Source organism: Triturus cristatus, chromosome 2_1 (assembly GCF_964204655.1).
Source record: "Triturus cristatus chromosome 2_1, aTriCri1.1, whole genome shotgun sequence".
Classification (NCBI taxonomy): domain Eukaryota; kingdom Metazoa; phylum Chordata; class Amphibia; order Caudata; family Salamandridae; genus Triturus; species Triturus cristatus.
This window is the reverse complement of record NC_140581.1, coordinates 122,525,896-122,539,743: the sequence shown is the minus strand read 5'-3', so window position 1 is coordinate 122,539,743 and position 13,848 is coordinate 122,525,896. Positions and strand designations below refer to the sequence as shown.

The 13,848-nt window shown below is 44.8% G+C and overlaps 1 protein-coding gene across 3 annotated transcripts in view; it reads left to right on the top strand.

The window, feature by feature from the left end:
* UBAP1 (ubiquitin associated protein 1) overlaps positions 1-8,826 on the top strand; it is a 209,586-nt gene extending 200,760 nt beyond the window's left edge. For 2 of the 3 annotated variants that reach the window (XM_085628734.1, XM_085628743.1), the window contains exons 6-7: positions 5,068-5,169; positions 7,693-8,826. In XM_085628734.1, coding sequence (XP_085484860.1) covers positions 5,068-5,169; positions 7,693-7,833 — 243 coding nt within the window. In that variant the 3' untranslated portion in view covers positions 7,834-8,826. Of the gene's footprint in view, positions 1-5,067; positions 5,170-5,451; positions 5,518-7,692 lie in introns of all 3 variants that reach the window. The other variant, XM_085628752.1, reaches the window with a different exon arrangement.
* Positions 8,827-13,848: the final 5,022 nt, after the last annotated feature.

Below are 13,848 nucleotides of genomic sequence, written 5' to 3'. Positions count from 1 at the left end.
GTGTTTCAAATGTGTTCATTACTGTCAAAGGCATTGTTATTTCTTGTGCTTTGTTATTTATTCTCCACACTGTGTGTTGATCTGCATATTGTGTACGGTGTATACTGTGTATATATATATTGCTGTCAGTCCGTCCGTGTGCCTTGATGGCACGGAAAAAAGGGGCGGAACTGACGTCATCACGCCGACGAGGTCTTCTTATGGAGCTGGTGACGTCAGCGGAGTCGCGAGCGGAGCGGTGTCTCTGTGACGTCGTCTTCGACCCCATCGGCGTGGACTGCTACAAAAGTTTCCGAATGTTGCTGGCGCAGGGGATATTCACAAAGTGAGGAATCCACAGGCAGATACTGTATCCACCAGAAAAAGCGTTACCGAAGGTAAGTAACTTGTTCGTTTGTTCTCTGTCCGCAGCGCTGGGAGGCCTCTGGGTAGCCAACGTGCTTTACAAATTCCATTTCATTCATCCATTCATTCATTCACTTATGTGTTACACTTGACATTTTTTGGACCCTGAGTATGGGAAACGTGGGCTTCTACTAAAAGATAAAACAATGTATTTTATTAGTTAATATTTGTCAGATGAAACCATACTTGCCTTCCATCAGGCCTCTGCTCTTCCTAGGCTCACAGTCCTCCTTTCCAGTTGTGGAATTTACTCTCCTTCTCCCCTTTATCTGTTTCCAATTAGAGTGAATAGTTAAATTAGAACTTTTATAGTACTGCATTATGAAGACCACTGGCATCTTTTGAGTAAGCTAACTCCCAAAGCAGCTTTAAGCTGTGTAGGTTGTTGTAAAAAACCTTTACAGGTTGATCGACTATCCGGTTTAAGAGCCACATGATATCTTCCTGTGAATGCACCACAATGACAGATCTTGTTTTTGGGCTTTTCACATTGAGCCAGTTTTGTATGTTGTCGCAAGATTTGTGTTATGATCTTATGATCATTACTTGACAGCAAAATCTTTATAGTCTACCTGTTCGAGTTCTGTTTGGAAATGCTTAATTGCTTGTTCTGTTCACTAAGCTGTATTTGAATTTGTTTTGAAATTATGATTTGCCTTTCAGCTTCTGCCTCTTTTTCAGCCAGAGTGTCTCCAACCAGTGGGTACAATCGTGAGTCTAATGGGAATGATGCCATCTTGCATCACAATAGTCCCAATTGTAAGGCTACACTTGGCCTTTGGTAGGAGTGTCTTGCAGCCTAGTGGTCACATGCCCATGCTCAATAGGATGATCTATTGTAGAAATTAAGGCAAAGTTGCTCCGATCTGTGTAGTGCAGTGTTGGTCAACCACGAACATGGTGCAAGGCCTGTCCTTCACATACCCAGTTCCACATGTGACTATTACCATGGATACCTCTCTCCTAGATTGCTGTGCCCACTTACCTCACCAGGCTATCCAAGGAGAGTGGCCCTCTCAATACCAAAGGTTGCCACAGCAACTTCTTGGAACTCTTGGCTATACAACTGACCCTCAAAGCCTTTCTCCAAGTAAATTGAGGGAAAAAAGTCCTAATCAAAACAGATATAAAGGCAGTGTATTACATACTGAAGCAGGGAAGCTCTTGTTCGCCTCAGGTCTTACTGCGTAGAGCATATGGCATTGGGCGATCTGCCACAGTATTCACCTGCTTGTGGAGCAACTACAGGTGGTAGCCAGAAATTTGCAGACCTACTCAGAAGGATGCTTCAACAAATCCATGGGTGGGAACTCCACCACCAAATCTTTCACATTTTGCCTCTGGAGAAACTCACAAATGCCCACACTTTGCAGCCAGATACCCACAGCCAAAGTCTATGGGCAATGCACTATGGATGAACTGGTGAGTGACATTTGCTTACACGTTTCCACCCCTCCCTCTACTACCATTTGTGATGAGGAAGCTCAAGCAGACATCAGTCACTCTCATTTAGTTGCTCCAACGTGAGTGAGCAGCTCGGATGTGCCACTCTTCCGGAATTCTAAGTCAGGTTCCACAAGAGGCTTCCTCTTAGACCAGAGAGGGACACAGAGCCACAGTCAAATCAGGCACCTGGACTCAGCACAGCTCATTCTTGTGATTTGGCACCTGAAGTCCTAGAATTTGGGTAGCTCTGCCTGTTTCAGGAATGGATGTTCTTTTGTAATGAGGCCCTTTGAACGTCTTATGCACTTACGTGTGGAGGTTTGCCCTTTTCTGCATTTCCAGTAAATCAGACCTTTTAAATTCTACAGTACAAGGGATTGTGATCTATTGTGTCCACTTGTACGAGGTAGGGTTAGCCTACATATCCATCTCCTCCATCTAAAGGCAGTTGCAGCCTACATGCAAAACAGACAGCAATATGTCTTTGTTCAGGATACCAGTGGTCCAAGCATTTATGAAGAGATTAAACTGGTCCTCCACCATCTGCCTGGAACTTCTACATAGTCCTTACCAGACTTCAGTGCCTACCATTTGAGCCTTTGCACCTATGCCCTCTCCAGTTCCTTTCCTGGAAAGTAGCCTTTCCAGTTGCCATTACTAAACAAGAACCCCTTATACAAGGCCACATGAGTAGGTCTAAAGACCAACCACAAATTCCTTCCTAAGACAATGTCACTTTTCCATCTCAGTCAAACCATAGAACTACCAGTGTTTTTCCTGCAGCCAGAATCTGCAGCAGAATAAGCATTCTGCAATAAAGATGACAAAAGGTCCCTCATGTACTACAGAAAAGGGACCAAGCCATTCCGCAAGTCTGACCAGCGTAATCTTGTTTGCTAAACCTCACAGGTGGCATGTCATTTCTAAACCTTGCACAGCCAGGTGGCTTGTCAATTGTATTCAGACTTAATACACCGGGACTAAAGAGTACTTCTCTCTCCCTTTATGGGCCACTATTTCCTTACCTAGTATTTGGAAAGCAGCCACATGTTCATACCCTACAAACGTTGACCAAACATTCTTGTGTGGCTATATTGGCTTGGAAACTAGCTTTATTTGGCCAAGCAGTATTATGAACATTATTCCACACAGCTGCATCATCCAGGCGCTAGCCACCACAGCTTTTACTGCTATATAGTCTATGCTAAGTATGTGGATCTATAGCATACATGCTCTGAACAGAAAATGTTATATATCTTAAAGCATGTTAGTAGCTTGTATTCTTTCCGATTCACTTTCACCCACCCTCCTCCCATGAGCGCCCGCAATGCTGCAGTTCTTTTTACTATAACTGCCTTCACTATACATCGTGCTAATGCACCATGTGTTTTTTGCTCACGCTTTATACAGCCTCACACCTGCTCTGCGGACAACAATCTAACATGGAGTCAGTACCCATGTACAATGCACGTATAGAGGAGTCGCACTGTATCTTGTGACTCTAAAATCTTTTTTGAATCAAAAAGCCTTGCAAACGTCCAAGTCCAACACTAGATGGCAGGATTGTGTTGGGTATGTGAATTTATAGCACTGCGTGCCAGAAGTAGATGGTTACAGGGTTAGTAGCACTTTCCATCTTTATATATTTAAGGCACTGGTGAGCTTGTTCTTGTTTCTGATGCTCTTGTTAATATGGACGCTGAATTTAACTTGTATATACCTGTACTTGACATTTTCTTGGGTGGCATCTAAGTTTGCTTATTAGAAAAATGCAATTCAAATATATTTAACAAAAAAGGAGCTTGAGAAGAAGGTAGGTAGCTAGATGGCCTGCATGAAAAGGGGTTGATGCATGAACCCGTGCTGCCTGTGAGTGTAAATACAGATAAAAAGTTCCAGACATTGTTAGTCTGACAGCACAGAATGTTATAACAAGCATTTGCAATGCAATAGGTGTCGCATTTACGAGACTTTGAGCTATTGGCATTGTAAATGTCAATAGCTTAAATTCTCGCAAATGCTCGACCTATTGAATTGCAAATATTTTTTGTTTCCTAGCGTCCGTTTCTGCGCTTGCACTTCAATAAAGGCCACGCCCCTTTCTCTAGACGAGCCCTGTCTAAAGAAAGAGGCACGGCTGCCATTAAAGTGAAAGCACGGTATGGGCGTTTTTACCCAAAACTCATTTGTTTGAAAAACAAATGCTTTTTTGGTAAAAGCACCCCAAACAGCGCTTTCATTTTGATGGTGGCCGCGCCCCTTTCTTTATACGCGCCTCTAAAGAAAGGGGCTAGGCCTCTATTAAGTGCAAGCACGGCATTGGGGCACTTGGAAACAAACCCCCTATTGTTGCACAAACAAAATTGCTGTAGATTGTGTCAAAACATTTGCCACAAAGCATTTAATGAGAAACTGTAAGCTGCATATTAGCAAATGGAATTTGAGCTCAAAGGAAATTGAGGTTAAAACATAGAAATTATAACTGGGGCAACACATTATCAAGAAATTTAAAGCTTAAGATTGGGGAGAAGTGCACATTGGAAGACTTTTTTTCTTTTTCTTTTCAGTTTCTCCATGTTTGAAACAGAGAATATTGTGATGAATAGGGCAGGCAGCCCTGTACTTTTGAATTTCTTCACTGGTTTCATCCAGCTATCTCTTCTCAGTCAGACCTGTTGTATCCAATATAGACTAATAGAGGGCTTTGTGTCCCCTCCTTGCTCGTTATTTGAAGTCTTTTTTTCTGTCTGTTCACAGCTCTTGATTCAAAGGCTTTCCTTCATTTTCTTCTATTTGTCCTGCCCGAGAAATATTTAATTCTCACCGTGATTAGAATGAATGATTTTTATCTTCGGCTATCAGAGCTTTGGAATATAGTGCATAAGAACCATTTTTCTCTCCCTCCCTGTATCTGTGTCATAAGGTGGTACGAAGGGATCTATTTCCTTTACGTTTTCGTTTTTTGGAGCACACCTTCTGTTAGTGCTTAACAAATGTCTAATATACCTGCATCATCTAGTACTCTGTCCCTTTCAGGTAATGAGTTTGCCTTTGTTTAACCCCTGTGCACCATGTCTGTTGTTGGTCTGGTGTGCTGCTGTGGTTGCAATGCCTTCTGAATATGAAAGGTAAAACAGTGTAAACAAGGTCAGGGCATGTTTTATCAGGGGAACCAAATCCTTTGAGATTCATGCACTTTTTCCTTTCCTCCTTTAGGTACTGGATTACCTGTTTGTACATGGACAGCTCTGTGAGAAGGGATATGATCCATTGCTTGTCGAAGAGGCTTTGGAAATGCACCAGTGTTCAGAAGAAAAGGTTAGATTGAGCGGATTATTTTTCATTTTCAGTTGTATCAAAAAAAGCTTTACTGCAAACGGCTCACAGTATCATGGGATATTTGTAAATCTGAAGCAAGAACTTTAAAAATATCATAAAAATGTCTGAGTAAAATAAGCTTTGAGATGATGAGCCATGTAAGGACAATCTCCTTCAGTTTTAACCATAGTATTTAGCTGCTACAAGTATTTTACTATACACTCATGAGGAATTGTTCTTTACTAATCACAGTGACAATACTACTGACACTTTTTCATACAGGCCTTCTGTTCCAAAAGTGAATCGTGTCACTTTCTCCTCACGTAGATGAGTCACAAATCTGGAAAGGTGAGCGATTTCTGTGACGGCAAGCTTTAAGTTTCAGTAATTTTTATTGCAAAACTCTCTTAACAGTCTGCAATAAAAAAAGTAACAGTTTGTTCATAGCTATTAATCCCGCCTATGAAAGCTGTCCGTTTGCACCACTAATACACTCCATAGTACTTTAGATTAATTTGCTACCTCAATAAAGCACCGTCCAGTCACACAGAGCAAAAAGGTATAGGACCTGGTTCCAGATAAGAGTGGTACAGTGGAGCAAGGGAATAGCACTGAAAGACCAGAGGCAGGAAGGAAGAGGTGTCTTCCACAGTGACTAACTTCGTTGAACCATAAACATTTGGCCTCTTGTCTCACCATCTTTTATGTAGTGAGAACAAACCCGTTAAGGCACATTATTTATCATTAAAAAAAACTACAAACAATTAGTCCTATGCAGCACAAACCATCCGGTCTCTGAAGAAAATCTATTTTGTATGTATGTGCTGGTTTTTTTAGATGGCAAACCTATCTCGAAAGCAAGTGTTGAACAGGGACCGTGGCCTCCAGGAATTCCCAATAATGGAGGGAAGATCAAGGATAGTCAGGTCAGGGGTACTGCTCATTAAAAAGGTGTTTTGAGCGTTTCTCTGACTTGTGGGATAGTTAGAGCTGATCTAATTTTGATAGGGATGCTATTCTAGAGCCGGTCTATAGTCTGTCGATAGCTAGGCTCCTGATCTGGCATTGTCCCTGAAACACCTCTACTTTCTTTGCCAAGAAAGCTGGACATTTGTTATTGAGGTTTCGTAAGTATTGCAGTTAGTCTTCAAGATAATCCCAGCAAGCGAAGCCAGTGTCTGTCTTTAAACAAGGGCGGTCCGGGGGTGGTTTTGGGGAGACCACTGAACAGGACATTGCCTCTTTTCAGGGTGGAGCGGACTAAGGCTTATACAATTGTTCTGAAGTTGTCTTCCGAAGGAAAATGGTTTCACCGGAGTTTAAACCAAGCTGCCTTGGTCTTCCTGGCGATGTGTTACTTAAATGAGAGGTCTGTGTTAAGCATCAATCCCAGAGATTCTTCATGGTCTGTTAGCTCGAGGGTTGGAGTCTGGTAGGTTTAGGGTGGAGAGACAGGTTTGAATTTAAGGTGCTTTAGAGAAACTAGAGGAATTCAGTCTTTGAGGAGGTTTTCCTTCTGGAAGTTAGTTGACTTAAAATATTGGATCGGTTTAAGGCACGATTTGAGTTTATGTAATTCCTTCGGTGAGGGTGCTTTTAGGTACAGATGGATATGATCTGTGTATTGATGGCTTTGCTTCTGCTAGAATAGATCTCAAGGAGTCCATGTAGAGGTTGAACATGAGAGAGAATGGAGCCCTAGGGAACTGTGCCAAAGATTGGCATTGACAGTAATCTTGTGGGACCTATTTGCTCTAGCTAATTCTGGATGGTGATGTAGGATGTGGACAATTTCAAGATGTTGCCTGATCCTGTTGGAGGAGGGAGTTGTTGACTACTTGGCCTGTCTTAGAGATGCAGCGTGGTCTGAAGCCTCGTTGTTCGTCCTGGAGATTATTATTCTTTCTGATATGCACCTTTAGCCGGGTGGTGACTGACTTCTTTGATTTTCTCTATGAATGCAAAGTGGAAAATAAGATGGAAGTTGCTGAGAATCAATGGGTCCAGATCCCCTTGAACTGCTCAGCGAGAGTAAGGCTTCTCACTCACTAATGGCTTTGGGATGCTCCCCGTAAGTCAGTTGCACAGAACTTCACTTTTGTATGTAAAGAAAGTTAGAAAACCCAGGACAGGCTGAGACGGGCACCAAGGACCGTAATATCTACTCTCCTGCCTCTTTAATTGCCGACTGCAAAATCTGCCTCTGTGATATTGAATGACTCTCTTGTTGTGTTGTACGAATGCGCTTGGCAAAGTGATGGGGAAAGACTCCCATGCAAGCACTGGAGGTTCCTTTACACCTACACCAGTGTACAACCTGTTGACGTCCTCTGCACTGCAGAGAGATTTCTAACTCTTGACATCAAGTGGTTGTCCCCTGCATTACAGGAGTTAAATTATGTCCTTACTGTCTGTTTTTCATCTTGTGGCCATTTTCTAGTATAGATTCTTCCAAGCCTTTATTTTGCATCCTTTTAAATATTGGACTGACTTGTAAACCTTTTGTTTCTCTTTTTCCTTTAGACAATGGTGTTCCTTCAGCTCCTAAGTACATTTAAAGAAATGGGCTTTGAACAGAAAGACATTAAAGAAGTCTTATTAATACATAACAATGACCAGGAAAAGGCTTTGGAGGAACTAATGACCCGTGCTGGTGGAAGCTGAGAGTCTTGAGGAATCAGAGCATATTTCATGGGGATGAATCCAGCCTTTGTAAACTGCTAACTTATATTTATTTTCCGAGAGTCTGTTGCCTTTTAGGAAGGGATATGTCGGAGAAACTGTTTGCTATTTTAATTTGCCCTTTTTAGAGAATTGAACAGAGCCCATGCCGGTCTGTGGAAGTTACTTACAGTGTGCTGTACCCAATGAAGAAAACGAGAAAGTGTCCTTTTTCAGACATCGGAATAAGATTGCATGGCCATTTACATGAGATGTGTGTAGCCTGACAACATGCTCACTGTTGTGGAATCCTGCTGAAATGGGGAGAGCGAGCTTTTTCGCTTGGGATTAAGTTCTTTAAGATCACTTTATCTGGCATATACTTGCTATGGCCTAACTTCCTCACATTGAAAGAAGTAACATTACCTTTTCTTGCATAGATTGTTTTATTTTGACATTCATAAAACATTGTCTGGAATTGTCCTATTTGGTTTCTCTCCCATGAATTTCACAGTGCAGAGTCTGCTGGACCAGCTTGTTCCTGCGTTTGCTAGGATGGCGCCTATGGATCAAACCTGTATCTTAATTTTCTGCAACCTCAAAGAAACACGGCCCGAGAGCATGTCCTTTGAACTCCTGTTGCTCATCAGGTGTTTTAGTTTGAACAGATGACTTTTTCTTGACCAGTTGGTCTCTAAGTTAAACAGCCCTCTGGAAACAAAGGGCTTTCCTTTCAAGCACTTTCCTGAAACAAAGACTACAAACTCATTGCAATTTATTTTTATTCACACTGTACTAGATTACTTTATATATCCAGTTACTTCTTGTGCTAGAAAACCGTTTTTGAGGGTTTGTTTTAATAGTACAAAGTGTATAATGTTGTACATTGTTAAAGATGGAAAGCATAAAATATAAGCAGTCTTGATAAAACTTTAAATAACTTGCTAATTATTTTGATTCTGCTTAAAGAGGTACTAATAAATTCTAAAATGTCAACCTTGTTGCCTCTTTGTAAATTGTTTTATAGGGTGCTGTGCTTAGCATATTTGCACTATTTACTGAGGCAAATGTGCATTGGAACGTAGCTCCTATTTGCAGCAGTTTTGAGATTTAGGACCTGCAATAATCCTCTGTGTTGGATTGGTAAAGAGCACATGGGGCTATGTAATATTCATTCTGATGGATATTAAATTCTGCAGATTTCTCACTCTGTCAATCTTTCCAGGTGCCCGACTAGATCCGGAAAACAGGTAGATGGTACAATTATCCTTTGTTGCAACTCTATCCCAACAGGATGCATGGAAGCATCACCCCTGCATACTGATGTTCGCACCTTTTTTCTTGTCCCTTTGACAAAGGATCTGGGTTTCCATTCCTACCTTGCTTTACCAGAGCCCTCTTTTTAAACTGTATTTTGACAAGTGTGCATGTATGTCGCCCCCGAAGACAACTGGCTTAAAGATTGTTGCGTGTGCCAGAAGCACGTCTATTTCACATCCTCATAATGTCTTTCTGTGGTGCCTCTACATCAAACATAACAGGTGTTTCTTGATGCATCCCAAAGCCATCAGGGAGTGAGAAACCTTACTTTAGTTGAGCACTTCAAGGGAGATCGGTCCCTGTCCAGATCGCCTTGATAGGTAAGTCGAAGAAGAAAAACGAGTTAAAAAAAAAAAAAAAAAAAGCATAGCAAAATTGGGATTCATAGATATCCAGACACTCCCAATCTCTGGAGATGTCTCACAATTGACATTCAACAAACCCATTGTATACTTTGCCTTATTCTTTAGATCTGAAACCAAACCTTAAGCTGTTTCTCCAGCTACCAGCTTATAATATTGATACTGGATTATTTTTTGATTTGCAGAAATACAGTGGTCTATCTATCTTCCTGAATCTGTCCCTGGTTCCCCTTCAAGACCGCCAACTGAAGAAAGAGTTTATTTCACAGTTGTGGCTAGCATGGCAGCAGAAGTGCTAGAAGCTGCTGCTCCCCACTAAGGAGACTCAGTCAAATTCTATAGAGATTCTAGGTCCTGAATCTTCTCCTTCAGAGCCTCTTTTGGCATTTAACTAGGCTCTATTTAATATGATTGGGTGCAAACCCCTGCCGGTCTGTATTGCTGATCAATAAGGAGATTCTGTGCCGGTGCAAAACAAAAGGTATATATTCGAGGCATATGAGCTGCAGATTACACACTTGTGCATAGATCGCCATCTGGTGTTGGGCCCGGTTGTTTGCAGTTTGTTTTTCCTCTTGGAAAGTCTTTGGAAATCACGAGGTCGGTGACTCCTCCTTTGGATCGTATTGCGCATGGGCTTCGGCTCCATCCTCAGATTGTTTTTTTCCGCCATCGGGCTCGGATGTGATCTTCGCGCTCCGGTTCCGAACAGCTTCCAGTTCGACGGTCGACGCGCAATCCTCACCCCAAACCGTGGTATTGTTTCGATCGCGATCTTCCCCACTCATCGGCACGGACCTTCAGTTCCAGTCGTCGACGGCGGCCGTCGGGCCTCTCCAAGCTTCGGTCCTGGCTAATAGAAAGGACTCCATTTAAAAAGTGCCCTCAATGTGGGTCCAAGTTCCCCCACACCGATCTCCACGAGGTATGCAATCTCTGCCTCTCCCCTGAACACGAGGCTCGAGACTGTCCGGCGTGTAAATCCTTCCGGTCCAAAAAGACTATTCAGGACCGAAGAGCCAGAAGAACTATGGCTCACTCCTCGACGACTATTCCGGACGACATCTTCGGAGAAGGCATCCACGCTCCAGAGCGGTACACCGAAGAAGGCCTCGTCAGCGCTTCTGCAGCCGACGACTCAGATGTGGAGGACATCACCCCGGCGCAGAGGGTCGTGAGTACTGATCCCCCCACCCCCACACCCCTGCCGGCACCGAAAAAGGCTCCGGTCACACCTTCGCCTCCAGGCCTAAGCAAGACCAAGGACACTGCTCCTCCCCCCCCCCCCCCAACACACACCCCTGCCGGCACCGAAAAAGGCTCCGGTCACACCTTTGCCTCCATGCCTTCCGGCGGCTCGGGCTCAAGCCAGCCTATCCCCGGTGCCGATAAACATGCTTCGGCTCTGAAAAAGAAGCCGACCCCCATATCGACACCGAGCTCCGCACCGAAGCACTCTGAGTCGAAACCCTCTTCGGCATCGACACCACCTTCGGTGCCGACCGAAGCACACAAGGCCACCGGCACCTTTCGAGGCCGAAATCCATATCGGCGCCGACCAAGCATCCAGAGGTTCACAAACCAGGTTCCAAACAATGAACCGGCATTGAAAAGCCTAAAAAGTCAATGGCCCGACGCCTTCGGCGCCGACGGACAGACCAGCCTCACCGGACTTATTTACACCGGATCCCTTGCAGAATACACTCACCAAGGATCCAAAAACTGGACATTTGACACTTTCTTCCAAAAAGAGACATTTGGAGAAGCCTGCTCCACCTCCTCCTCCAAAGAGGAAGGACTCTGCTACCTCTCCGTTCAGAATACCTTCTCCACCTCTTCACCTCCTCCACCATCTCCACCTCCACCCCCTCTGCCTTCTCCACCCCAACCTCATCGTTCTCCCACCCCTTCTCCACACGATGATGATCACGGGGACCCATATGATGACATAGGAGATGTCCCCCAGGACCTACTCACAGGGGACCCCACTCCTACAGGATCCCCAGACCCATGGGACGACTACAATATCCCAACGTCCCACAAGATGAACTTTACCCCTCCAGGCCATCTCCACCAGAAGACTCATTGGGGTTCCACCATCTACTTCAAAGGGCGGCACACTATCACGGGGTAGACTTGCATACTGACCCCGTGGAGGAAGATTTCCTCCTAGACACATTCGACACCACACCTCCATATTACCTATGCTTAAAGGGGTGGTAAAGCATGCGCCAGAAGTTTTTAAGGACCCAGTTAGGGCCAGGGTCATTAACCCGCGCATAGAAAAGAAATACAAAGCTGCCCCCACAGATCCCTCCTACATCAGAGGGCCAGCGCCACTAGATTCACTAGTGGTGTCCACTGCACGCAAAAGGGCAAATTCCCAGGCGTCAGGCGAAGCACCACCACCTGACAAAGAGTCAAAGCTACTGGACGCATCAGGAAAACGCACTGCGTCACAAGCAGCCAATATGTGGCGTATAGCCAATACTCAAGCGCTATTGGCCAGATATGACAGGGCACATTATGAGTTAGAAAGCATAATGCACCACCTCCCTGAAAAATATAAAGCTAGGGCCAACATACTAATTCAAGAGGGTAAGACTATCACTAACACCTCTATACGCTGTGCCTTAGATGCAGCAGACACAGCTTCCAGGGCCATCAATACCAGCGTCCTCCTCCGTCGCCATGCTTGGCTAAGAATATCCGGGTTTAAACCGGAGGTACAAGCCTCCATCCTTAACAATCTCTTTTACCAGGAACATCTATTTGGCCCAAAGGTGGATGAGGCCCTAGAAAAAATGAAGGATACGGCGAAGTCCATGGGAGCCTTACAGTCACACCCTCCTAGACGTTCCTTTCGCCGCTCTTCCTTTTGGAGTACATCTAGAGGCTACTCCTCAGACACCGCGTCCACTTCGTACAAATGCCCCACTCAGTCCACCTTCACGAGGGGTTATCAAAGAGACGGCTATAGGGGTAACAATAATAAAGGCAGAGGCAAAACAAACAACGCCCGCTCTGCCACAACGCCTACCCAATGACTCCCCCCCCCCCCCCCCCCCTTTCCCCCCCAGACCATTCCACTCCGGTCGGGGCGCAGACTCCAACATTTCCTTCCCGTCGGGGCTACCATCACCTCAGACAAATGAGTGACACAAATAATACGATCAGGCTACTGCCTAGAACTAATATCTACCCCCCAAACATTCCACCCAGGCAGCGCCCAATGTCACAAGAACATTTAATACTCCTAAAACAGGAGGTAATCTCCCTCCTACAAAAACAGGCAATAGAACCCGTCCCTGCCAACCAACAAAAGATGGGAGTCTACTCCCTATATGTTCTCATACCAAAAAGGGACGAGACTCTGCGGCCCATCCTAGATCTCCGGCCCCTAAACACGTACATACACTCCGACCATTTTCATATGGTAACGCTTCAGCAGGTACTTCCGCTCCTCTCCCAAAACGACTTTTTGACCACCTTAGATCTAAAAGACGCGTATTTCCACATTCTGGTGCACAAAGCTCACCGCAAGTACCTCAGATTTGTAGTGGACGGACAACCCTTCCAATTCAAGGTGCTCCCGTTCGGAGTCACAACAGCGCCAAGGGTATTCAAGTGCCTAGCAGTGGTAGCAGCACATTTGCGAAGACAACACATCCACGTCTTCCCATACTTGGACGACTGGCTGATAAAAGCCGGGTCATACAATCAGCGTGTTCAACACACATCTACCACCATTCAAAAACTCCACCAGCTGGGCTTCACAGTAAACCACCAGAAGTCCCATCTCCAACCATCCCTCACAAAACAATACCTCGGTGCCACCATAGACACCTCAAGAGCACTAGCCTAGCCCAATCCTGCCAGGATTGCAAGCATTCAAGCTCTACGCGCAAAATTCGCACTACAACACTCCCTTCCAGCTCGAGTGTTTATGCAACTAATAGGGATGATGGCCTCTTGCATTTTCATAGTGCCTCACGCAAGACTCCAGATGCGTCCTCTCCAAGAGTGCTTAGCGTGCCAATGGAACCAGGCCCAGGGTCAATTAACAGATCTGGTGTTGGTAGACGGTCGCACCCATCGCTCTCTGCAGTGGTGGAACACCACAAACCTTTCCAAAGGTCGACCGTTCCTGGACCCGGTTCCTCAAATAGTACTGACAACAGACGCATCGCTCTCCGGCTGTGGAGCTCATCCACTACTCATCACCACACAGGGCAAGTGGACACCTCAACAAAAGTTACTCCATATCAACCATCTGGAGTTACTAGCAATCTTCTTAGCCCTAAAATCTTTTCAAACTCAAATTTCAGGCAAGGCA